Source organism: Toxotes jaculatrix, chromosome 3 (genome assembly GCF_017976425.1).
Source record: "Toxotes jaculatrix isolate fToxJac2 chromosome 3, fToxJac2.pri, whole genome shotgun sequence".
Taxonomy (NCBI): Eukaryota; Metazoa; Chordata; class Actinopteri; family Toxotidae; genus Toxotes; species Toxotes jaculatrix.
In genome coordinates this window covers 21,015,607-21,042,741 of record NC_054396.1, presented here as the reverse complement: position 1 = coordinate 21,042,741, position 27,135 = coordinate 21,015,607, and the positions used below count along the sequence as shown (strand labels likewise).

The following is a 27,135-nucleotide window of genomic DNA, read 5'->3' as shown; positions in this document are numbered from 1 at the left end:
TGCTCTGTGGAAGGTTATTAACTGCAATCTAAACCTGAATAAAACTTGAAAAGCAAGATAAAACAAGGTTCATTACAAAGCGTAAGTTTTGCATTTGGCGAATATGTTCAGTCACAGCTTTTTGATATACACAAAGTGTACAGTTTATTGAGAAGTATATTTACCGGAGTGACAGCTACAGACAATTCAGGTAGCGTTCTGTAGGTTGTATATGTTTCTGCATTTTGTTCAAACATACAAGAGACTGATAAATGCAAGATCTTCACAATTAAATCATGTTAGCTGATACTGGAATTAATTACAGCTTTGGCACATGTGACACCTGATAGCGTATGTGAAATAAAAAACACCTTATATTGCATAATTTCCCCTGACAGACTCTGTTCCTGTAGTGAGAGGAAAAGAATAGAAATATTCCTTTGAGGTCCATGCAAAAAGGACACACTGTACCCTTTACATGAGCAAGTTAGAGCAAGTAAAAAGTCATTGTCTCTTCCTGAGCAAAAGAGTTTTAAATACAGTTTTGAGGAAAGAAGCTGCAACTTAAAATCACACTGCCCCTAGTTTTATATATTCAGTGTAAATGTATAACTATATATATACTGTCCCACCTTCATATGAAGACTAAGATTTAATAGTCGCACCCCTGGTCCTGTGTTCAATAACTGGAAGTAGAGGTCAAAATTCAAAATAAACAATGTCACAGTCAATCTCTGTACGATCATGAGCCACAATCGCAGGGAGAGAAATCAGTGAGAGAGCCATCTATTATTCGGAAGCTATCTTGGTGGGATCACATGTTGGGGTCACCGCTTATTTGTACATGGGTGGAGACCGTGTTGGATAAGGCTCCTACATTCCCTGGATGTATCAGACTGTGTCACCGTGACTACTGACCACTCTCTAAGGAGTGAAAGAAAAACTTGTTGAAAATTTATAGGAGTTCTGTGTGTGTGTGTGTGTGTGTGTGTGTGTGTGTGTGTGTGTGTGTGTGTGTAACTGTGTCAAGATGTAGTGGACTTCTGGGAAACAGCGGGTTTCATGACCTCACTCTAAAGAGATGTGTGCTTATCCAAGTCTTTATATTTGCATTAAGTGTGTGTGAGAAAGAGAAGAAAAATTAACAGGTACATTTTTAAAATAACTGCATTTTTGGTCACTTGGGGGCAGAGGAAACAAGCTCTGAACACAACAGTAGCACATCACCTTTTAAGCTGATTTAGCAAACTCGTTAACAACCACTTTCTCTGTACACAGTCATTTCATTGATTGTTAATATTAAATATTATTATTAATATAAAAATATTAATATGCAGCTTTGAACAAATCCAATAAGCTAGGCCGATGTTTTTCCTATAGGTCTAAATGCAGATGCCACTTTAGTCACTGTTCCCAGTGACACTCTAACCAGTTGATCAGTCTTTGTGACTGAAGCTCCTGCCATCTGTGCCACAGCAATGAACCCTCTTTCAAAGTCACTGTGATCTTTTCTTCTTGCCATCTTGACACAAGATCAGAATATGCTCATCATTTTTATACATGCAACAGAGAATGACTGGATTTTACTTGCTTAATTGTACCATGCAGTGCACCTGTGTGGAAGCATCTGCATTTTTATTATGTTTCTCCACTCATTGTTTTCAAGTTTTTCCTTTAATTTGTACACACATATATACACGTATATACACACACACACACACTTGAGTGTGACTGCCTTTTCTCTTTAAAATTGCACCAATCCTTCTGGGTATACCTGTACACAGTTTTTCAAGGTACTTGGCAGGTAGTCTGTTCCAAGCATCTTTTAGAACTTCCCACAGTTGTTCTGTGGATTTAATCTGGCTCAGTGTCTTCTGTCGCTTCATGTAATCCCAGACTGACTGAACGGTGTTGAGAACAAGGCTCTGTCGGGGCCAGACCACCTGTTGCAGGACTCCTTGTTCTTCTTAGTCACTTCTTTATGGCTGTGGCTCTATGCTTGGGGTAGCAGTCATGTTGCAGAATTGATCTGGGACTGATCAGATGCCTCTCTGATATTACATGATGGATATGAATCTCAACATTAATCATTATTGATACTAATTATGGCTGCTTTAACAAACAAACAAAGACATTAAATGACTTGTGTAGGAATATAGTGGTGGTTTGTTTGGAGGCAGGGTCTGGACTCGAGACAAGCCCAGCCTACTGTGTCCATTCTTACAAAGAAAATCTCATTAAAACCACTCTTCCTCTCAGCTACATCACCAGTGGGAAACAGATTTGGATATTGCACTCTTACACTGTCTTTTCTTTTAAACACTCGGCCAGCAATCTGTTAGGGGGAACAATGGAGGAGACTGATGAGGGAGGGGGAGCATATATTGACTTTTTCTCTCTCCTCTTTCGTCTTAATGCATCTCATCCCCCCCCCCCCCCCCCCTCTTTTGTTGAAAACCTTTCCTTCCCCATCAACCTTCATCAATCTCTCTATCCTTGCTGGGTGAAAAATTGCAACCATTACCCTTGTCATGTGGTATACAGAAATAGCATTCTTTCCACTGACAAATGTCAGGTAAAACAACTTATGGTGACTCACAAGATTGCAGGATGACGGCACCACAGCATAAATCACTCCCAGATATTGGACAACTTTGATACAGTAAAGGAGATAACAATGTGTTTAGTATTTGGCCAGTTAAATGAAGTTCAGTCTTAAATTACTACAGGGTGCTGTCTTGTTGTCTTGAACCTCTTTAACCCTTTTACTGTGGTGATTTATTCCATGAATGATTATTTAAGTTCATGTCTTATGATTCAAGGTTAAGGCAAACAAAGTTTAAGTTGTGGCTTAATGAGACTAAGAGTCTACAGCCACAGAGGAAACAGGCTAATATGCTCACAATGACAGTGCTAACATTCTAAGGATTAGCAGGTATAATGTTCACCATCTTACTTTAGCATGTTGGCGTGCTTGATAAAATTAGCTAAATGGCACACAAAGTGAAGCTAAGGTTGATGATAAAATTTTGACCTCATGATGGCGCTAGAGGAAAATGTAGGGGACTACTGAAGTTCTTGCAAGTATTACTCAAAACATTATTTCAAAGTCATCAGGATACGTCGTCTAGGAATGTCTGTAAAATACTTTGTTCCAGTACATCTGGTACATGTTGAAATTTTTTGTTGAATAAGTGGAAACTTTGACCTGCTGATGGTGTTGATGAAAAGTCAGGGTATCACCACAGTCACTGGGATTCATGATTTGGACACCTTGGTAATCTGTACCACATTTTACAGCATTACCTAAAATACCTGTCTAGACAATTCACGAAAAATCAAGAAATGTCAACCTCATAGAGGGGCTGGAGGAAAATTCAGAAGATCACCAATGTCAGTGGTATTCACCCTGTAGGAAATTTTTAATGTCAGTACACAAAACTGTTGAGATATTTCAGTCTGGACCAGAGCCATGACAGCAGAGTGGCTAAAAATGAAACCACTTTGCCTCGTCCACTTAAGCATGATAAATGGTGAGAACACAACAGGTACTTTAAATAAGGAATAGTAATGACCTCTGCATTTTGCCCTGCGTAGCATTTTGGTGTTAATTACATTAGGTTGCAACGTGTTGTTAAGGAACCTGAAAGGTCTGCAGGCGCTGCATTACTGACTAATCAATTGCCATTATAATGCCAGAGACAAAGGTCTGAACCCAAGGGACATGTTGGACGGCGCTATTACTTTTCTCCTCTTTACACTGAACAAGCTTCTCTGCAAAAGCAGCAACATTTAATGGCCGCGGGGGTGGGGGTGATTTTAAAGTTTTAGAGGGATGGCTATCCATAAAAATAGTGACTCGTCATTTTAGAAACAACAATATAACATGAAACTATCCAATACAATAGTGTGAGGTCTGAAAATGAACCCATTATAGGAGCCGGCTGTTCTACTGCAGCACCTCCAGGAGGAAATATTTAAAAAATATCTGTCTGCATCTGTTGTGTCAGTGAAAATCTGACTTTCAGTACCTGCAGTTTTGTCGTTGTATAACAAAACGCTCTAGCACACTGAGTGCCCAATGAGCCTTAGTGGAAAGTTACAGTGTCCTCAACTGACGTGATTATGAGGATTACGACTGTCTCTCCCTCTCACCCCCCCCTCCCTCACCCCTCTGACCCTCTCATTTATCCAGTGGGAGGGAGGGAGTGGGAAAGAGCAGAGGGGAGAGACTGGCAACAGGTTTAACTGCACTGGCCAACACACTCTACTTACAGCTAACAAGCAGCTCTTTCTGTAAATCTGCACATTCACTTACATGGAAACATTCATCAAGCTTTAGCTGTTGCATATGGTTTAGTATTTTAGTTGGTGGATTTGTTCTTGGAAGACTAATAAAGATGATTAAGACCATGCTTCAACATGCGAAGAAACACCCAGGGGTAGGTGGCATCATATTCATATATCAATCGAGCCTACTTCTATGACTATTTAACATATAGAGATTTATACACAAGGCCTAATAAACTGACTATAATGTTAGACTGGTATATGGTATAGTCTGTGTATAAATTGATATATAGTAAAGTCATGATTGTGAATAAATTTGGTACTAGTTTTCCACTATGTATTTATTCAGGTCTTCAGTTTTAAATTTTCTAAATAAGGAGGACTTACTCACCTACTTATAAAAAAAATACATACTACATATGTGCTATATGTATGTATATGTAAGCATTTCTGAATAAGTGCATAAGCACAAGTGCAAATGGAAAAGTCAATACATATTAGAGAGGGGAAAAAAAACAAAAACACTGAGCAACATTGGTTGGTTGGTTGGTTGGTGCTGTTGTTGACCAGATCTCATAAAAAACACTTTACAAAAAGAACTAGCAGAACTAGCTATGAATGAAAATTACTGTAAAATATTTGAAAAACAAATATGAACACTAACACCTGAGCCAGATCCAATCACAGAATAACACCAGTGAGATTCAGTTACAAGCTCTGAAAGCTCAGAAAGCTGAGTAAGTGGACCTTTAAGATTAGATTCTTTTGTTACGTATGAAATTAAAATAATAATAATAAATTTCTATACTGATCACTGGCATGCTTGAAACGAGTACTGTGACTGCACATAATTACTTTGTATCATTGGCAAGTAAATGTGCTTTACTACTATCACTATAAAATGAAAGAAAGAAAGACATAGAAGCTGTCTGTGCTTGTGCGTTTTTTTTTTTTTTCTCCTGTTGCCTCAGAGCTTTGTCGTGGGTGACCCAAATTCAAGGATTGACGGGGTTGGCTTGGCAGTGCACCAGAAAAGTAATAAGGGCAGCAGCCGTATTGAACTCTAGCGAGTATAAAACACTTCCTGTATCAGTCAGGCTGAATGGTGAAAGGTGAAACACTCACCTGTGTGGCACGTTATGGAGATATCAGCACTGGGGGATGGACAGCTCCCTACACACAGGATTTGTGTGTGTGTGTGTGTGTGTGTGTGTGTGTGTGTGTGTGTGTGTGTGTGTGTGTGTGTGTGTGTGTGTGTGTGTGTGTGTGTGTGTGTGTGTGTGTGTGTGTGTGTGTGTGTGCGTGTGTCAGTGATCAAAGCTGACCTGCTTCCATGTGTGTTTGCGTGAGCGCGTGGCTGTTTGTGTTTGCCTCAGTGATCGAAGCTGATCATCTGCAGACAGCACCCAGTATGTGTACAAGACAAAAAAGAAAATGAAAGAAAACTTGCCATGAACTATGTATATGAACTTTTTTTTCCAAGGTTAACTTGGAGACGTTGAAAAGTTCATAGTGAGCCTCCTTGGAGAAGAATTCATCAAACATGAAACCCATGCTGGGTGAGCACACTGTACAGCACATGACTAAGCAACCCTGTCTCCTAGAATTGGCATTTATACACAACTAAACTGTAACAGCAAATATGTTTGGTATTAACGTAATCCGATTGCAATTACATTTCCTGCTAAACTAATGAGGATAATCCGTTAATTTAGGTATTTGGCAAGTTGAAAATATGTTGACACTGAACTTATCCATAAAATATTCACAGTGTGTGTATTAGTTTTCTGCCCAAATATCCAATCTTACAGTACAATATCCGTTTGTAGTGACTGCCGCCATTGTTAAACGTTTTTTATGGTTATGTTTAGGGACTCACAGCACTTGGTTATGGTTATGGAAAGATTGTGGTCTGGCTTAATACAGAGAAAGTTAAAAGTGGTTTCAGACACAACATGTTTACTTTCATTTAACAAAAACCACACTCTTTCTCTTACATTAACCAGAATGCTTTTGTTGCGTGAACCTAAACACAGAGGTGACTGTGAATGCAAACCACGCACTCTGGTGTGACTTTGTTCACCCACCATTGAACCCAACTAACTCCTGGTGATTCTGCTGCCAGTAATAAATGTGCAGTTTCATTCAGAAGAAGAAACACTGTCTCTGAACAAAATCCAGCCAGTGACTACGTTTCCTCCAAAACTTATTCACCGTTTTTATGGCGTAATTTCTAGGAGACAGGGTATTTTAGGCAGACTGAGGTAAACTAGAAACTGTGACAGGTATGTTTGCCTAACTTGATTATTTGATTATGCAAAAAAAGTAATTGCAAAAAAAGAAAAAAAAAGTTATTTTTGTAGTTGCAGCTCCAAGGAATTAAAGCTGAGATGATTAGTCAATAAATCAATTAGTCAGTCAAGAGAAAATTAATCAGCAGCTAGATGCTTGAGGAATTGTTTCTGTTCATTTGTCTTTTTTTAATTTTTTTTTTTACAAGCAGAAATGTCACTTCCACGCTCTCAAATGTGAGAATTTGCATACTGTATTTGCAGTGATTCATATGATTCTGCTGTAAACTGAAAATCTTTTTCTGGATTGGTGGACTAAGACAAGCAATTTGAAGACGTCACCTCTGGGAAATTACCATAGTTCACAATTTTTTTTCTGTTTTTAAAAGATGGCAATTATTCATTGATTCACTGGGAAAATAAATCTGCAGACTAGCATAAAAATAATTGTCAGTGGCAGACCTATTTATAATCTTTACAATACTGATTGTACATTCATTCAACTGACTACTGTCAAATGGCATTTTGACACTTGGAAATCTCATCAGTTGAGTCTGAAGCAGGGAGTCCATGCTCTGAGTCAGAGTTGTGCTCATTGTGCACTGAGTGACTTTGAGTGTGTAGCTGAGGGAGGGACATTTTCTTCATTTCTCTACTGCAGCTTTAAGGTAGCAAATATCAAACTTTTATCACCAGACATTCTCCTAATCAACAACAAGGCAAGTGACAACGCAATCAGACAGAAGACAGATGTCTAGATACAGCTGAGTAGAGACATCCTTCAGTTCAACCTGATCAAACTGTCATCTCTCCACAGCTTGACTAGATCTGTGTGGGCTGAGAACAGCTGTTCGCCAGTGGTGTGACTCTCTCTCTCTCCCTCCCTCACCCTCCTTCCCTCTCCGCCTCTGTCTCATGCATAGCGTATCATATAGGATTCATTTCATGCCAACTCACCCGGAATTCAGAACTTTTCCCAGTTCATGTCAAATCGTAAAAACTTCATGGGACCTTGCAAAATCCCCTAGCTCTACTCCAAATACTGTATTTAGTTATATATCTAGTATATCTAGTTATGAATTTTGCCCTCAGAGCTAAAATTCAGGGTTTTTGGGGATTTTTGTGTACACAGTTGTTACTAATTGTTTTTCAGTACTCAATTTAATTTTAAAAATCCAAAATATGTTTGATTTTCAAAAATTAATATTTCCACCACCTTTCACTTTCTTGAAACCAAATTTTGATCCTGTGTAGTATTAATAGAGTTTTTTAAACACACTGTGCAGTTCTGTATTTCTCTTCGGAGCTGAAAAAAACCCCACTTTTTAAGATATTTTGAATGTATATTTTCCCAAGAAATATTATTTTAATTTTCTTGAAACACTTTTGCCAACTTTATGGGAAAGTGCTAAAATTCATTGCAGACATATAAAAAATTTAAAGATGTTATATTACTCCTTCATTATTTAAGTTTTTTTTGATAATAGCTATTTTTTTTTTCTTTTGTTCTACTGGCTGTAATATTACATTCACTTCTTTATCTCACAGGTAGATATTTGTACCATGTTGACCCCAGATTTTTCTGTTTCTGTGTGATAATTATTTAGCCTTTTTCCATTTGGTTCTGAAAGATTGCAGCTCACACTTTGTAATGACTTGGTTTGTTGCAGACTTGTGTTCCATGTGTCTAGACAAAATATTAATCTTAGTTCCTTAGTTTTTTACATGTTGCAAATGATGCTAAGGGTTTTGCTGGATGTTCAGTACAACTTTTAATGCAATCCAGAGAAAAAAATGTACAATCAGTGAGGCTTAGAATACACATACAAAGAACTGAACAAATGTTGAAATTTAGCTCTGAAGGCCACACTTCAAAAATTAATGACTAAAAATGCATTTGGAGTAGAGGTACAGGACTTTGCAGGGTCTCATAAATTTGATAGAAGTTTTCATATTAAATTTTTTGAGAAAATTCCTGACTTGACCTGGAAGGTCCTTGGTGAGCTGATATGAAAAAGGACCATAGAGTAAATAGGACATTTATGGCAGTGTGGCGCTGATGAATAGATGCGCGGTGAGAAGATTGCCACACCTAAGCGTTCGGTGTTTAAGATGGCATATCATATTATCCCCCTGTCACCCTAATGTGCTTTTCTATTTTAATTCCTGTCATCTTTACTGCTCAGAACATCAAGTAAAAGTGGGTCTGTGTGTGTGTGTGTGTACACATTAATGCCAGTGTGGTTGAATACGCAGACAGGGTGTGTAATCTCATTTCTGTGCATATCTGTGCGAGTATATGCATGTGTTTAAGGGTGTGTGTGTGTGTGTGTGTGTGTGTGTGTGTGATGCTGTCGCTCAGTCTGACAGGTATACTGTAGTCTTGAGAAGGAGAGGCTGGCACACACTGACATGCGGCAGCTCTCTCTTCCACCGCATCCTTGCCCATTCAACCCACGCTGACAGTGAGCTGCCTCACACATGGCCTGGGCCTCATGCATATGGAGGAGGGCAGTGAGAGGAAAAACAAGAATAACAACTACCCATGATTGTGTGTACATGTGTGTGCATTTCACACAGGTGTATATCCGTAGGACATATCACAGCCAGCCACTTGATAGAATATGTTTGTTTACCTTCATATGTCTCTGTGGTCTGGGATTAATGCATCCCTCCTCTCCTCAGTTAATCCCTCAATTCGTCTTCACGACTATGGGCATCACAGGTGCCATCCTCTACCTGATCCGTCTGTCAAGAGGGCCTCATGTCACGTAAGTCTTTCTATTGTTTGTCTACACTTGTAGCCATTGTTCTACCTGAATCCTAACCTTGGATGATTTAAAATGTCATTTGATACTGAAGTTTTCAAAATGCCAATAGGGTTTGGTTGTGATAGCCATTTTGGATGAGGGTCCAATGAATCTGGAGGCAAATGAATCTCTTACAGAATCTTTTATCTGCTCTCACTTGTTTTCATTAGCAAAGAGCAATGCACAAAAGGTAGCAAAGGTAGCAGGATTCTCATTTTTAGCTAATGCTCTCTGTAGCTTTCACTAGAAGAAATGAAATGTCAACAGGAGCAGATTATCAGATGTACATTATTAACAAAGCCAGAAAGAAACTGGGCTGTTGTCTAGTTGATGTGTGCTCTGCAGAATTGTTTGTTCGAGAAAGTAACACCACACTCTCCCTAACATCATTCTACAATTTACAATAAAAACACATCAGGTACTTATATAATCAAGATTTCATATGTTATGCTGCTCATCTCATTTTCTACAGATTTTAACTGTGGGGTGTGAGAGTTAATTTCAACCCAGCCTCACAGCAGTTTGTGAAATAGTCACAGGAATTTTCCAATTTTTTTATGACAGTAAAACATTGACTTGTAGTGGCTACAGCATTAGTTACACTTTTTTTATGGTTATGTTAAGGCACTCACAGTTCTTGGTTAAGACTGGTGAAAGATTCTGGTCTGATTTTATACAGAGAAGGTTCACAATGATTTCAGACACAATGTGTTCATTGAAATTTGACCAAAACCACAATCTTTCATTAACCTTAACCTCAGTGCTTTTGTTGCCTAAATCTAATTACACACAGGACCCCAAATGCAAACTCTTGTCTTTGATGTGACACTTCTTGTGCACCCAACTGTGTCCTTGCAACTCTGCAGCTGTCAATGAATCCAGCGCTTCATTCATTAATTTGAAAGTTGTGCACACTGTCACGAAAACAATGGAAAATTTGTTTCCATGTGTAAGAATCGATAGATTAAATTTCATGGAAATTTCACAAACTGCCAGGAGAGTGGGATGTTAATTTGCATAATGGTAAGACAGAGTTTTTGTTCATTTTAAATTTTAACAACTTACAAATTAGGGTCCAATCAAATTTCAGACAACATTTTACTGACTGATTGGCTATTTGTTTTTTAACATAAACACTTAAACAAACTCCTTAAGTATGGTTGCCAACGACTTCATAAAATGCTCTCCATCACTCATCCATATGAGTGCACTGAATTTGATGCTACCATCAAAGCAAAGTTTTTTTTTTTTGATAGCTACATGTTAAAGTTTACCAAGAACACAGCTAGACTGTCATGTCTCACAATGACGATTTGCACCAGCCACACTGAACTCAGTGACTGCTCACATACTGTAAATGTGCACTGCTCATGTCCTATTTTTGGTCACACAGAACCACTTGTTCTGAGGGTCAGCCATAAAGCCTGACCTCATCACCAGCTGCTGATGAGTGCTGTGGTCAGTGGCTGCCTCTCTCTCAGAGACTGTGCAATGTTTGTGGTAATGGAGGGGTGGGGGGGGGGGGGGGGGGGGGGGGGGTACTCGCTCTGCCATCAGTCTCTTGGTCTCTTTGTTTGTGCTTTGGTGGCGTGACGTGCTGCCACAGGGGGAAAGAGGAGGAGGGATGGACAGTCGCAGTGGAGAACTGTGAAATCCAGACTTTGGTTAATGAACAGAGGAGCACTGCCAAGTCACTGGGCTGAGTTCACCTCATCTCATAATCACTTCTCTTTTGTCTCCAACCGGCATCAATGTATTTATCTCCTTTTGTCTCTGTCCTTCTGTTCCTTTTTCCTCCTATTTGTTTACATCTCGGCCCGTTTCTCATCTTGATATCTTCTCTTTCTCTGCATCTGCTCTTCGCCGTCATCATGCATGCCTCTCTCATACGTGTTCTGTCTTTTCTCTTTCTTCTTCCCTCCCCACTTTATTCTCCATGCCCTGAATCTTGCCACATTTTTAGCCTCTGGGACAAGAAGAACAACCCAGAGCCCTGGAACAAGCTCGATCCAACCTACCAGTACAAGGTGACTAATCCCATCAAACACTGTCTGGCTGGCTGCCTCCCTGCTCACACCAGTCAAGTTTGCCAGAAAACTTATCTTGATAAAAATTACATAATTTCATTGAGTCACTGAAAACCTCATATTCATCATCAGCTTAAATCCCCACCAAAATAGATTTAGACAAGCCATTGTTGGCAAAATAATGTCAGATCAACACGATTGCTTCCTGGCTTTCTCCACATCTGTTCAAACAAAGGAAAACCAAGTGTCTCTCAAAAACAAATTAAGGCAGATGGAACCGGGAGCTTTTAGCGGTTGGTTGTAATTTGCCCTACCTCTTGAACAAGACCAAAGCCCTAGACAAACTAATGAAAATATTAACAATGCTGACCCAAAATAGAGCAGAAAAACAACCAACTGACAGGCCCCTGAAGAGGAGATCTGGATGATGTGTTTTTCAGAGAAAAGAACGTTTTCTGAGGATTTCAAGGCTGCATTGCTTGCCAGTGGAATGAAAGTCGCTGCAGACAAAAGGTCAGGACATGGCATGTTTAATTCTCGATAGCGAGGCAAAGGTCTCACATCGAAATTCCACTGAAGTCCAAACAACGATCGTAATGAGGAGGGGGAAGTGGGAGAGAGACGAGAGCGAAGGGGGTAGGCGAGAGTTTCAATGGCAGACCAATCAAGAAAAATACACTGGGAGAAAATAATCACTGCTAGTAAAAAAAAAAAAAAAAAAGAATGTGCCTTTTTCATGGTTGGAGGGCTGTGATGTTTACAGAACACATGCACGCAGTCACACAACATATATATTATCCATGACATATGCAAACTGTTTCCTAAAAGACTCAGCAAGACAAAAATCTGCAAAATAAATGACCAAGAAAGAATCGCGGCAAGTAAGTGTGTTTGGGAGAGCACATGCATCCAAGTGTGCCTTTGTTTGCACTAGAGGGGAGGGAAAAATCCTTACCCCTGTTTTTTTTTTTCAGGGTGCTCTCCTAAAGAGAGCACTGATGAATTTAATTTAAGCAAAACAGATTTAAATGTATTCCTCCTGCCTTCCGCAGTTTGTGGCCATCAACACAGACTACAAGAGCCTGAAGAAAGAGGGCCCTGACTTCTAAAGGTCCTCCAGGCAACTCCAGGGGCACCAAGTTTGGCAGGACCTCCTGCTGTCGTCTCGCTGATGTGAAATGTCTCCCTGTACATTTCCTCAGTCTCACCTCATGCTTCGCTGCGGCAGCTCTGAATTAACACTGTAACCTTGTGAATAAAAGCAATTAAAGATCACACAAGACAGAAGGCTGGTTCTTTAGTGCATGATCATATGCAATGTTGTTTATATGCTACTTATTTTCATGTTGGTTATTAATCATCACAAAACCTTTTACTTTGGGCTGCATTTGGGCTCTTTCTCGTATGAACCCCTCATCTGGAGGGTCAAAGGTCAGGGTCTGACACTGGAAAGCAACTTTAAAGCTGGTAGTGATTAACAGCTTTTCTCTTACAAGCGCTATAATCTATATTTTTATAGTAGCAATGGATCAAATGACTGCAGTGATGTGAAATGGGTCACTCACAGTGATAAACCCAAAGAATTATTACCAGACTCTACTGCTCCTTTGAGTCATACAGACTTTTTTAGAATCTTTCAGCTCATTGTTCTGCTTTTCAAACCTCTTATCAATCTCATTTCCAGTTGTAGCAGGCAGCTGCTTCCAGAAGGAACAAACTCACTGTATGCTACCTGCCCACCATCTACTGGCAGACGGACAACGTTAACAACTAGCCGGTTGAACCATTGTGAACAATTTAACTGCTTGGTTGAGCAGATGTGTCATCACATCACATCAAAAATGGACTGCTGCAACAAAGACGAATAACCGCTGTTTACTACCACATCTGCAACAACAACTGTAATCCTAACAAAAAGAAGTCATCAGCATGCGTATACCGTGCAAAGCCCTTGTAAGGGTTTGGGGAGAACAAGCAACTGGAAACAACTAAAAGAGAACTGAACAAAATGATAAAATAAGGACCAAGAACCACACACAGCAGAGCAAACTGCAAAACAACACAGAGATCCAACACACTTCATGGTGTGGCAGGCCACTGTCCAGGACATGTTTGTAAAGTGCCCTGGCTTTTAAAAATACAATGGAGATGTAAAGGAGAACCTTGCACCAAAGTCTCATAGGTCTTAAAAGTTAACGTTACAGAGAGTGCTGGGTCGGGGGTTGTAAAGTTCATGTATTAGATAAAACGGTAGAGGACGCTTATTCCAAGTCCTCCAGGTTAAGGACAACCTCTCTACTGTTCATGCCATCCATGAAGCTAAACTAATAAAATGTGTGTGACATGACTATGCGTACCGTGAATAGCCGATATTTGTGGTTGACTGTGTTAATGACGTCGTGAATGCTCTACAACACCAAACTCTTGCTTTTAATATCCAAGGGAGAAACATTGTCTACTGAGCTCATCACATCACAAATCCAGCACTTCTGGGAGAAGTAAGTCACACATGCACACATGCTGAGATATGAAGTTGCAGATGAAGGGGACCAAAATAGAAATTAATAATGAGAGATGAATATTCGTGTGGGTCAGGGAGCGCTTTTCAACCAGTTTTCAGTCCCAGAAAGATCAGGTCCAAGGAGACAAATCACTCAACTGTTTGATCACTGCTTGTCTGGAAAGACCGAAAACCTTATTTTCACTTAGTTGTGGAGCAGGAAAATGACAGAGTGAGAATGAGTAGTTTCTCCAAATATGCCTCCTACTGATATAATTTTCCCATGTTGGAGCATTCATTGAATGATGAATGTTTGTGTCTGTGTGCGCCTGTGGGTGTATATATCTGCTTTCACACAGTATCACTGGACACCCGACAACATAATATCCAGCACTAATGGCACACAAACTGTCTGAATGTTGGACCCCTGAGTTCCCCTAATATACTCCTTAATAGACAATTTATGTTCCAGACCCTGCATGGGTCCATTTATGTGTGTGTGCGTCTGCTCCTTTTAAACAGCAATATGCTTCCTGCAACAGTGTGGTGACCTGCCCAGTGGGCATTGTCTGTTGCGGCTTGTGATTTGTGTGTGTGTGTGTGTGTGTTGGTGTCAGATGCACAAAACCTGCTGACAGGTAATCAGCCAGGCCAAAGCATCACACTGGGGCATAATCACAAGGTCACACACACACGTACACACACACACACACACAGAGGGGGGATAGTTATTATGGAACCTGAAGAGCTTCACAGGTCGTTGTGATTGTGCTGCACCAGTGTGTTAGTCTCAGTACAAAACTTTAAGGCCGAGGGTGACGCACACTAGCAGATCACCCTTAAACAATTTACCAATTAGGATAAAGCTTGTGGAATATGGGGAGACTTTGTCTCTAATGTCGTCTCCTTTTCACGCCATTCACATTCTGCCCATTTATTTTCCAACACTTCAAATATGACTGTTTTCAAAAACCTGAACATCACGTTCTAAGCTTTCTTTATCTAATAACATGTTGTCCTCGCCTGCTTTCAGTCATATTTCCAACTCACGCTAGTAATAAAATACGCCTATAGAGCTAAATTACTACATTCATGTGACTTCAGCAAGCAGCGACTGTGTCAACAAACCCACACAGTCCTCTTCCAAAACTGCAAACATTAAGACAAACATGCAATCCCAATCAGGCCTCAGTAGGCAGTGAAGTATGGCAGTGTGTGATTAAGATCTCGGTTTTACAAACACAGGTTGTGTTTGTCATTTTTCTACCTCAGACGTTGAAGTGAGAGCACTTTCTCAACACAGAGATACTTGAGCACTTGTCAGTAAGAAGCAGGAGGAGGGAGATTGAAAGAGACCATCTTCTCCTCGATTACATCCTCTGTGACGAGCAAGAGTAGATATTTTTAGATGAGGATTAATTGGGTGAGATAAGAAGTGAGTCGTGGGTGGAGGAGGGACGAATAAATAAGTAAATAGGACATGCCGCAAAACAGGAGGCAACAGTGGCAACACTGGGGTAGAGTGGCTCTGGGCAGATCCACTGATCCAGTGGAGATAGTGAGGCCTTTCATCCTTTAATGTTTTCTCCCTGAGCTGGAACATCAAAATCAAAAGAGCAAACCAGTGTTTGTCCATATCTTCAAACGGGGTGACCTTTCACAAGGGAGAGGTTGTTAGGTTAGATGGTGCTTTTTCCTCCCCTACTTTTACTAGTTTGTCTTTCGCAACTAAGTTTTGTATAAAAAAAGATGAAATCCACATGCTGTCATACTGATGACAGATTCACAGGACCATGTAAAAGTGAAAAAAAAAAAAATATATATTTTTTTTACTGCAGAACTGAGACAAGAAAAGCAGCCATAATAGTTCTGAAGTGGAACAGAATAATACCTGAGTTTAGCATGTTTCAGGGTTTAAAAAAAGCTTTAAAAGTCTTTAAAAGTTATTTTTTATAAACATGATATTAACATAATTCTTCCTACATTCACATGGGTGCATTGCAAACAAACAGTAGAGTTTTCACAATGGAAGACAATTCCTTTCCAAGGGGTATCCTGGTGGCTGGAAGTTTAAGCATTAACTCCTGGTTTCTGTTCCAGAATTAAGAAAACGTCATTCAAAAATCCATTTACATTTCTAATAACAAACAATCCAGCCTTGGAATACAACCCTTTTCAACAGTATGTCGTATGGCTACATGGTTTTGTATTCCAGTCATTCTGCCTTCTCAGAATCTGACCAAGTTTTAGTCAAGTAGTTTAATTCAAAATTTATAAAAGTATGCTGAGGTGACCACAGATTGCTAAACCACAACACAAGTGAGGCACTTGCAAACACAGCTGGAGAGAGGAAACAAATCCACACTAAAAATATGACAATGTACAAGGTAACATCCTGCCTATGGTGATTCCTAAATATGCCAGCGGCATGTTTATAATATACACCATGAGAATAGCTCACACTGCGTGAAAAGCAGGACAAAGAATTATGCTGCATTGGCAGTCTTGTTCCTAGAACCCCTCATCGTTTCAGGAGCGAGGAGAGTTTCCATTGAGTTAGAGCAGGGAGAAAAAAAAACAGGTTTCAATTACTGGCTCCCTGCTGCAGGTTTACTGCAGGTGTGAAAAAATGTTTGTTTACTCAAGGTACAGTTAAAAGAGGAAAAATCTGAGTGTAAAATAGGTATAACTGACTCTTTCAGAAAAATATGCACAGTCTCGCTGCACTACATTAACACATGCACACACACGCACGCACACACAGATTCCTGAATTGCAGATCTGGGACACTGTTGGACAATTAATTGATGATGGAAAGATTTTCAGGTCCTCCTGAGAATTATCTAAGTGTCATTAATCCAGCTGATAGCCTAGAAACAAAGAGAAGAACATGTCCTCTCTGTCAAATAAAAAGCTCTGTGTTGCTTTAGGAGCTAAAGGATACTAATATAGGTTTTTACTTGATGAAAACAAAATATGGAATGGAAGTAAAGACATTAAATTAACCAAAATCTACAATATTATACAAAGTAAGAGCCAAAGTTGCAGCACCATTTAATTAAAGAAATAAAAAACAACAGGCAGCAGACATTTTGACTTGTCATAGTACTAAAAACACAGTTGTTAAAAACAATAAGAATGGACCAGTTCTACTCAAGTGTCCCACAGATCCACGACAGTGTGACAGTGAGCGAGCATGAACGGTGCCAGGACCCAGAAACTGAAGCAGTGAAATGGAACCAGCCATCAGTCATTTTATTATTTACACCTGTGCTTTTCCTACTGTGATGTATCACAATGTCTTCTGTGAAAAAGCCCTATTGAAAACACAATGATATTGCTTTTAATTGTTTGTTAAGGAAGGAAGACACAACACATTCTTCCTTTTACAAACAAACTGTTGAACTAATAAGTAACAAAAATCCAAACTTACTCAGTTCAGTACAATCAGGGGTTTTGCTGCTGCAGCCTTACTTGTTCTGGTATGACCAGTAGCTTAAGGAGGCTAATTTAACATTTAAATAAAATATAATAATATATAATAATAACCCTTTTCTCATAATTATCAGTGGCCACAGTGACCGCTTTTCAAATAAAGTTGCATAGGCTCATACACCTATGGTAAACCGACACAAGTAATTTTAATTTTGGCTAATTACACCTCTTGGACTGTTTGGGTGTGTGCAGACAGTTCTTGATTGACATTCCACTAATTTTCCTGTTAGTTTTGTTGCACCTGTTTGGACACGAGAAGTTACACCTTCAGCTTTCTTATTACTTAATGGAGCCTGGTGACTTCTTGTAATTCCCATCACAGCTTCACTGCCTTCAAACAGAATAGGCAGAAAAAATGAAAAGTATGTGGGTGTGCAGGATCTTTGATTTTGAGTGTTTATGTCTTTTATTAATGTTAAATGTTACAATTCTCCACCCCCACATTTTGTTTCTTCATTTGATCCATTTCTATATTTTTGGTATGCCTCACTGTGCAGGATTTGGCTGTTTGTACAGTAGATACAGTAAAGTGTCATGCTTTATTATAGTTATTAGCAGCAGAAGTAGCAGCAGGTGCAATAGTGTGAAAGGATTAAGAGTGGGATTAGGATTATTATACGGACAGGCAACGGCCTCACACACTGAAGTGATGTCTCTTAGACTATGAGGAACACTCCTGTTTCATTATGGGATAATTATAGTGCATTAGAGTGCCTTGGATGTCTAAATATGACTTGGTACATCATTACATCTACAGACAGTTCCTCCTGTCTATATTTAAGTGTTTTACTATCATATTAGCTTCTGCTAGGTTTAATTATGACAGGTATAGAAGTGACAGAGGTACATGCATGTATACAATATCTACACACACAGAGAGAGAGAGAGAGAGAGAGAGAGATAAGACAGACTGAAGATACATTCCTAATTAATTGCTGACATTGTCATTTATTCCCCTCCTCATTAAACAGACATGATTTATTGTAAGATCAGCTACCAAGGGAACTGAATTTTATCATCTTTTTCATTTGAAACAGTGTGTGTGTGCGTGTGTGTTCCTGCAGCAGCACGGGGCAGATGAGAGGGGAGTTTTAAGGCTTTGATGTATGACCAGCATTATGAGGAAATGTACCAGATGGGTAATACTGTGTACAATTATGACAATTACTACTGAAGAGTACTTTTTCATTGCACTTTTTCTTGCTTATGGACCTATTCATTTTGCAGAGTGATTTTACAGTCCGTTCTGCTGCTAAAAGATATTGCTCATATGTGTTGCTTCCAGCGGTGGAAGTAAGGAGTTACATTTACTCTAGTAAAAGTCGTTTTTGTATACTTGTACTTTTTGGAGTAGTTTTTATTTAAAGTCAGTAATTTCACTCCTACTTGAGTATTTTATTACCTCAAGTATTTTACATTTACATTTTACATTTAGAGCTGAGAACGCCGCAAATGAAAAGGGCCAAACCAGCAGCTGAAACCGAGAAGAAGCCGCAGGTGAATCTGCAGTATCATGCATGGTTTGTGGCCGCTGGAGGGCAGAGCTCCGTGGTTCACACAGGATCCGCTCTGACCGGGGGTCAGGGGGTTTAAGGCCGGGTCAAACTATGCAATAAATTAAAGGATGGTGTCATTACGAAGCCGCGAGATTAGCGTTACCTTAATTAATCACTGATTTAATGCACTACTCATGGACCACGTCAAGTGTCCAAAATCAAACACACCTGCCGTGTTGCGTAACCAACAGGTGCATGCTTGGTTTGGTTAAACGAGAAAATAGGTTAATGCCGGCGAGTCGTTCGTCTGCGACTTCTACGTTCACTTCCGCCGTCAGAGAGACCAGAGAGGTCTGAGTGGACTGGTTATATTTTTGCACTGACAATAAACCAGCAGAGAAGCTGGATTCAGAGATTCAGACTGTGGAGGACAACACACACAGCGTGACATTCAGACAAGTGACTGGTTGCTGTAACTCACTGTGCAGAGGAGAGCGTCAACAACTACTGCGGTGCCTAGCAACCGACATGGCGTTTATGTTGTTTATGTTGTTTATACATCTCCGCATTTTCTGCTGCTTTATTCTGCTGTTACTTCTATAAGTGGCGATACAAATCAACAGCACCCCACATTACATCCTCCAAAATTATCATGCAGTTGAATCAACAGCTCTCTAAAACAATTTTCGTAGGAAGCTGAACATTATAACTTTCATAAAGATGCATTTATTGTATGGCTGTTGAATCAGACTGCATTAATTTTATTAAAATGTACCTAATAAACTGCCAAATGAGTGTATATTTGTAATTATCTCACAGGAAAAAAAAGGCATAATGGAAAATATAAGGTAAAGAAGAGAATGGATATATTTAAGTCTTCATGTAGCTGTTCTATGTAAACAAAGACGACTTTTGCTTAAGTTCAGTGAGTGAGTAAATTCTGCAGTGGAAATTGTTCCATAATGATGAACAGTTATTGTGGCAGAGGTGGCCTATTGGGTTCAGACTTCATAACCCTGCACCTGACTGGACTGTATTTATTGTAGACAACAACTTTAAGATCAGTCTGTCCTATATCTTTTACACCATTATATGCAACACCTAAAACCCAGTATACTGCCAGATAATTTGCTGTACTTAAAATGACCACTGAGGAGCTGCTTCTGAGCTAGATACTGATGCATGCTTACAATAAAACATTCAGGTTTTCCAGTAAACAATAACAGAGCTGCAACTATTTTGATACTCGGTTACATTTTATTAACAAAATGATTAATCAGCTAATCAAGAAAATAATTGGCCGATTAATCAGTAATGAAGGTAATCGTTAGCTGCAGCCCCAAACAATATCTCCAATTTATTTTCAGCACACCAAATATTACTGCCACTAATCCAGGTTCATTTTAAATTATACCAAAATATGGCACACATAGCCAAAAGTTAAGAATCCTCACTGGGGAACTTTTGTTTAGGTATGATATCAGCATCATGGAAAAACTGGATCATTCCACAGAAGGCAACACCTAAACCCAGTTACCATAAGTCACTTTAAATATGTCTCTTTAGCTATGCCCTGGTGAAACATAGATGAATGCTCCACCTAGTGCTCAGAGGTGTTAATGCACACAAATTTCACACAAGTTTATACAACTGAAATGGCTCCAACTAAAAGTTATGTACAATGTAGATATACATCATGACTCTAACTTTGTCAACCCTGCAAGCATACACCACCATCAGCACATCAGCAACTGTTTCAGAGCTGGATGTAAATGTGCAGGGATGCCAATCATAAACTCCCCAACCAGAAGCGCATTAGCTACAAGGGCAACTACCAGCGTAAATCTACTAATACTATAACTACAAAACATGCAGCACCAACTGCCATGTGGCCATTCCCTAGCACAGCACCTTCAGTTTCTACTTGAATAGTATTTAGTGAATTGAGTTGAATACATTTAAAGACAGCAATACACCTGATATTGCAGCATCAGGCCACAACATTGCAACAGATAATCATTTATTTATGTGTGTTAAAAAAAAACAAAAAATAAAATGCTGTCCTGGAGCAACCCTCTTAAGAAATGTTATGAGGCATTGATGAGCAGCAGAAAAACCACAGTAAACAGATGTAATCTTAAGGATGCGAATGAATGTCGCTGCAGCAGCAGCAGCAGCATAAACCACAGAGAAATGCGCATTAGATTCAAGTATGACATAAAAAAAGAAAACAGTCAAGTTATCAGTTTAAATATTTCTCTAGTGTGTCCAATCAAGCAAACGTTACAGGGAAATAGTGTGTGAACAGACTGCCTCCAATTAAAAACTCATGTTTGAATTTCTGAAATTATTACGCAGTACTACTTGGTTAGTTTGGACACTTGGTTTACAGCGAGCCAACACAGTGACACTCCCCAAAGCAACAGCAGTATGGGAAATAAAGCCACAGTTAAGCCCTTTAACATTCTGTATTGCAACATTTCTGTAAACTACAAAACAGAATTACGGGATAATGTAGGCACCAGCCAAACAAACATCCTCTTCCTCAACAAGGAAGTGTTTCAACATGAATATAAAAGCAAATACTGGACACACATTTGTTTACCAGCACAAGATCAAACATGCAACCAGCAGACCCCAAGACATCACTGAACGCACATCACCATCAGCAATAAAACAGCAGATGAAGCCAAGTATACAAACACAAAATAGCCAGAGCCAAGATGGTTTGTCAGGTTTGTTTGCACAAGGTGCAACCACTTACCTTAATGAAGCAGGGATTCCTAGCACCTTAACAAACAGTAAATCCTTTGGAAAGAGTCGCAGCTGTCCAGTTGTTCAGTGAAGCTCTTTCAAGTGACTGCTGAATGCCACATTTGATGTAAAAGTCACTGAACAACTGAGGACGTGAGGCAAAAGCAGCTAGCAGCAGGAAGTAGAGCTGAATTTCCTTTACAACGCTGTTATCTACAGTAAGCTATGTTATCAGTGTTGGAAGGTTAGCCTGTTTGTGAAATGCTACATGTGCAGCAAAAGCAACAGTAGTGGTCGTAGCGTTTCGGTAGTGTTTGAAGAAGTGTTACAGCAGTTAGCTAGCTGAAAAACCGTGAGGCTGCAGGCGAACAGAGGCAAACAGTGGCAAACAGTGCGCAGGGCACGAAGGGTTTAAATAGCCCGCCCTGTCAGAAAAGGTGCGTTGGATTTGTGCAACAGCTAATAGAGTAGGTCACGTGTGAGTCAAGCGGCGCCAACTGACTCGCTTTTGTTTTAATAGTTACCTGGAGGGAGTATGTCTGCTAGCACTGGACCCTGAAAACGAAACCTGTCCTCGTTTGACTAATTGTAGCTAAACCTCCAACTGCTGTGCCTCAACCCTGGACAAACCCACGCTATAGGTTTACATTATAGAAAAATGTATCAAAGATACAAGTAATGTGGTTTGTGTGTAAAATCTTACTTGTACAGTCTCTAAATGTTAAATGTAGTGGAGGACAATGTTTCCATTTTGTGGCGTAAATGCTCACTAAAGTACAAAAACGTTTTTAAACAATACTTGAGCGCAGTAAAAATACATAGCTAAATTTATAAGAATCCTACTGATGGATGGAGAAAAAAAATGCAGCATTAGATTATGTGTATAGTAAACTTAGAATGTTTATAGTACTTATTATTTCACTGTCTGATAGGACACATCCTTATCCAAACCCTGCCAGATAAACAATGACCCCGCCACTCATCCTCTGAAATCCAAAATGATTCCACTTATCAGCACTGTACATATCTAGCTTAATTTGTTACTACACTCTACATGACACTACAACACATCAAACAACGGAACACAAAAACATGCACCGTCACAGTTCAGATAAACATGATACATCTTGAGAGAATGAAAACTTCCCACACACTTTTTTTTAAACTTAGCTGTGACAAAGTGTGTGACAAGTAATGTATATCAATATCACTTCCACAACATAAATTATGCTTGCATTATTAGATTTTATTAGGACTCAGCTAACAAAATAAAAATGTTCTGTAAAAGACAGTCCAGGCTTGATATACAACAGCTGGCAACATATCAGAGATGTAAACAGACAAACAGTGGGTTTATGAACACTGTAGTAAAATACATATTGGTATATTTTGGCAAAGTCTACTCTGTTGGCTGTTAAAAGCTTGCGATGTGGATAATTCATATTATTCGGTTGACTTTAGAAGCTGTGTTTTGTGCAAAGTAAGAAAGTACCTCACGGTTTCTAACATCCTTTCTCTGGATTGTGCTGTAAAACCATTTCACAAACAGAAATCTTGCTTCCTCACTGATGCAGTGATAATGACAACACTGCCAATCTGTGAACCAGATAAGACAACAAAATACCATGAAAATGTTTTATCAAATCCAGCTGCTTTACAGTTTCAATCACTGAACACTGTGGTGAAATAAGTGACACTTAAACCAGGCAGACTGCACTACAAATCATCTTTCTTCTTGAGCAACAAATGATACTAATAATTGGAGGCTTTATGATATATGTCAAATGATGGCAGTTACATAGTTAATTCTTTTTAAATAATATATAGAAAAGTATATACTCTTTGTAAACGCACTTAAAGGAAAGTATGAAATAATCCGGAATGACATTTCGGTTATTATCTGTTATTATTTAGAGATTTCTCTGTCATGACAAAATATAGTGGAATCAAATCTGACATTAAAAAAGATGATGCACTCACAACAGTGTGAAAAGAAGACAGCATACTTTGTTAGATTTTTACACAAGGTGGAAATATTATATTGTAGTGCAATATGATAAAAAAAATCCCAATAAATTCTACTTTTTGAAGCTTATGGTAGCTGATTTTTGTTCACATTATCTGTATGATGTGTTTTTAAATAGTTTATGTGACCAAGTTTGTAGTGTTGCTATTCTGGGTTTCTAATCTATGATTTTCAACAATATTTTCCCCAGAAAAATGTTAAAAGGCCAACACAACACTATCTGCCAGAACAACCCTTCACATCGTGAAGCTTCCTTGTGTACCTAGTTTCATGAACAGAAAATGACAGTAGAAAGTAGAATCATGCACAGAACTCGAAGCGAATATAATAATCTAGTGACTTTAGTGACTTTAGTTAAGACTCTTTACAGCATTAAGACTCTTTAGTGTAACTCATTACAATAATTAATAATACATTAATCAAGTCACACAGTCTGTGAAACCAATAACTGTTTGTTGTGTTTGATTTGACATTATTTTTTCCTCCCACACACCCGCATTAAAGAAATGGTGTAGACAAAACTAAGAAAAAGATCTTTACACAATAGAAAATAAGTTCTTCAGCTCTTAAAAAAAAAAAAAAAAAAAAACCTCTGCCATATTTTGTTTCTTTACCTCAACATGGAGGATATGTGTTTACAAGAATATATTGATTGTTGACTGCAAAGAAGTATAGAAAAATGTGGTTTCCCGGATCTGTTTGGAAAAAAAGATTCTAGATTCATCATCCCATTTTACAGGCACCTATCTACCACATTTGAATACCACATGACATTGTTTCCTCTCCTTACACACTTCTGCTCAGCCAGCTTTCTACTCCCTGGATTTCAGCCCCCTGACTGGTCTAATGACTGACTGGTCTAATGATCATGGAAGCCTGGCATGGGAAAGGGCCTGGCAAAAGCTTCAACGCGGTGGCGCAGATCTGCAATGCGAGCCACAGTTTCTGGGTCCTGAAGAAGGAAGTTCTTGAAGTCCTGGAGCTTTCCTGGTGAAGCCAGCAGAAAGCAGAGGGAGAAAGCTCAGCTTTCCATTTTAAGCTTTCTTTGTTTTGCCACCTCAGGGCCTTTTATTACTCTCAAGCTTCTATATCCAACAATTTAATATAACATAGAGAACACTGTACCTTTGTTGCTTTTCTAATAAATATATAGTTTTAAACTGTGATTCGAACAAACAGACCAAAAAATTGAGACACATGCTTTTGGAAACCACCAGGCTACAACAGGATCTGTCTCTCTTGTCACATTTCTGTTACCTGTCTTTTTCTTGACATCCAAGGCAATCTTGAAGCCCTCATCCATGAATTCGACAACTTGCACAAAGTCATCTTCTTTGAACTGTCTGGAGGTCAGGGCTGGAGCACCTGGGACAGAGAATAACACAAATCCTGCAGCTTGAAATAAAAAGTAAAAATCAGGAATTTCTTCCTTTTACTTTTATAGTTCAGTTTTCTGAAGTTCAGTTCAGTTCGGTTTTCTTCCTTTTTTTCACCTTAGGAACAATATGGTCTTTGGAAAAACAAGGAGAACCCTGGAGCTTCTTAAAATTTCAGTATTGAATCTACAGATTCCAGATATGTCAAACCTACACAGATTCTTATAGTTGATGGGTAACAATGGTGCAGTCCAAATGAGAAGGTAGTAAGTGCAGAGCATTGTACTGTAGGTAAAATATCTTGCCTTAAGATAATGCTAAAAATGTGGCAGTGTAGATGTGGAGCGCTTGAACTTCCTGGAAGATGATTAAAAAGCCAAACATGCTTAATTAATAATCATCTGCTCAGTGCTTGTGGCTTAATTGGTGTCTGACTAATTTCCATATGCAGAACTACATTTTGGAAAACTAAGTAAAACAGATCAAGTGAAGACTGCGAAGTAAATTTGACCAAAAAAAAAAAAAAAAAAAAAAAAAAAACTCACCTTCTGTTTATATGGAGCACAAAATGCTGAAGAGCTGACCCACATAATGAGACTGCTTATCTTGACAGAGTGTGAATATAATTTACAGTTTCTTTTTTAGATGTAAAACTTTTTGAATATACAAATCAGCACGATTTTCTTGTTTTTTAAGTGGTTTCTCATCATTTCATTAATAAGTATGACAAGAATAAGTCTGAGTCAGGCTAAATGTAGTGTAATATGAAGTTGTTTCTTACCTAGCCTGAGGCCACCAGGAGTCAGGGCGCTCTTGTCCCCAGGGCAGGTGTTCTTATTGGCAGTGATTGACACAAGCTCTAGCACCCTTTCGGCTCGAGCTCCGTCGATGCCCTTGGGCCGCAGGTCTACCAGGACCAGGTGGTTGTCGGTCCCGCCTGAAATATTCAGCATTCCTAGTAAAAACTTTTGAAGAGGAGTTATCATTTACTGCAGGACTGTTGTATTAGACTGCATTAGATTTAGCTAGGGGTGCCGAACAAACTGGCAAATGACTGTATATTTTATTCTAAAACTCTACATAGCTGAAATGCCTAAATCTTCCTTTAGCCTTTAATGTAAACAACTTACTTGAGTAAGAACACATTTATTTCAAGTTTCTTATTTGACATAAGCAGTAAGTAATAAGACTGCTCGTTTTTTTTTTTTTTTTTTTTTAAACAGAGACATCTAGAGAGGGATTAAAAAACAGGCAGTATGCACACAAAGCAGTGTAAGCACAGGACATCTGTATTTCTTTGAGTATCAACTGAAGGCTATACATCAAAAAGGAGCTGACGCCAGCGTATTAAATGCAATACAAGATTCAAGTATTCGCTCACAACCAGGGAGTGACCACTTTCATCTGATTTCATTTTCTTGACTGTCGAGGCAGTTACACTGACATTAGCAGATTTGCACTTCATGAATTTAAATGCATTTCTGTTGTTTTTTTTGCCATGTCATTTGCATTCTGTGACAGGACATTTCTCCTCATTGATGTGTGTTTTTGATGTTTCTCTCCCCTGTTTGCTGAGCCAGGGTCTCCAAAACAGAATGCCTAAATACATGTCTGATTACCTGATACCAGGGTGTAGCCTTTGCTGAGAAGAGCTACAGCCATAGCCTTTGAATTCTTCAGAACCTGGGCGATGTACTCCTTGAACATGGGAGACTGTGCCTGGTCACGCACACAAATGATAGAAAGCTGAGCTGGATACAAGCACTGAAGTTAGAATTAATTTTACATTTTTACATCTACAACATAAACGTTACTTATTTAAACTCAAACGTTTATTTTATTTGTATCTTGGCTTGGGGCAGAAATGTTTAATACTTTCCTCATGACTGACCACTGGTCAGAAGTACAGTTGGAATAACTCCATAATTTCCCTTCATGGTAAAAGTGAAAGACACCGCCTCTCCACTCTCTTTAAGGGATTCAATTTCAATAGCTGTCTAGAACACTATTAAGATCCAGACAGTTCACACTTGAAGAAGAGAAGAAGCAGATGCCCACAGTAGTTTAGGGAACAAGCTCTTGAGTCAACTT

General features: G+C 39.1%; 2 protein-coding genes across 2 annotated transcripts in view; one reads left to right on the top strand and one right to left on the bottom strand.

Annotated features, from left to right (window-relative positions):
- Window positions 1-4,379: 4,379 nt before the first annotated feature.
- Window positions 4,380-12,506, top strand: LOC121178713 (cytochrome c oxidase subunit NDUFA4). Its single transcript, XM_041033006.1, has 4 exons — window positions 4,380-4,421; window positions 9,246-9,331; window positions 11,334-11,397; window positions 12,450-12,506. Exons 1-4 carry the CDS (start codon window positions 4,380-4,382, stop codon window positions 12,504-12,506), a joined length of 249 nt encoding a protein of 82 aa, XP_040888940.1.
- A 10,361-nt stretch (window positions 12,507-22,867) lies between these two features.
- shmt2 (serine hydroxymethyltransferase 2 (mitochondrial)) overlaps window positions 22,868-27,135 on the bottom strand; it is a 28,078-nt gene continuing 23,810 nt past the window's right edge. Inside the window, exons 9-12 of the mRNA XM_041034203.1 lie at window positions 26,664-26,763; window positions 25,826-25,981; window positions 24,926-25,033; window positions 22,868-24,655 (exon numbers count right to left, since the gene is read on the bottom strand). Coding sequence (XP_040890137.1) covers window positions 24,528-24,655; window positions 24,926-25,033; window positions 25,826-25,981; window positions 26,664-26,763 — 492 coding nt within the window. The 3' untranslated portion in view covers window positions 22,868-24,527. The remainder of the gene's footprint in view (window positions 24,656-24,925; window positions 25,034-25,825; window positions 25,982-26,663; window positions 26,764-27,135) is intronic.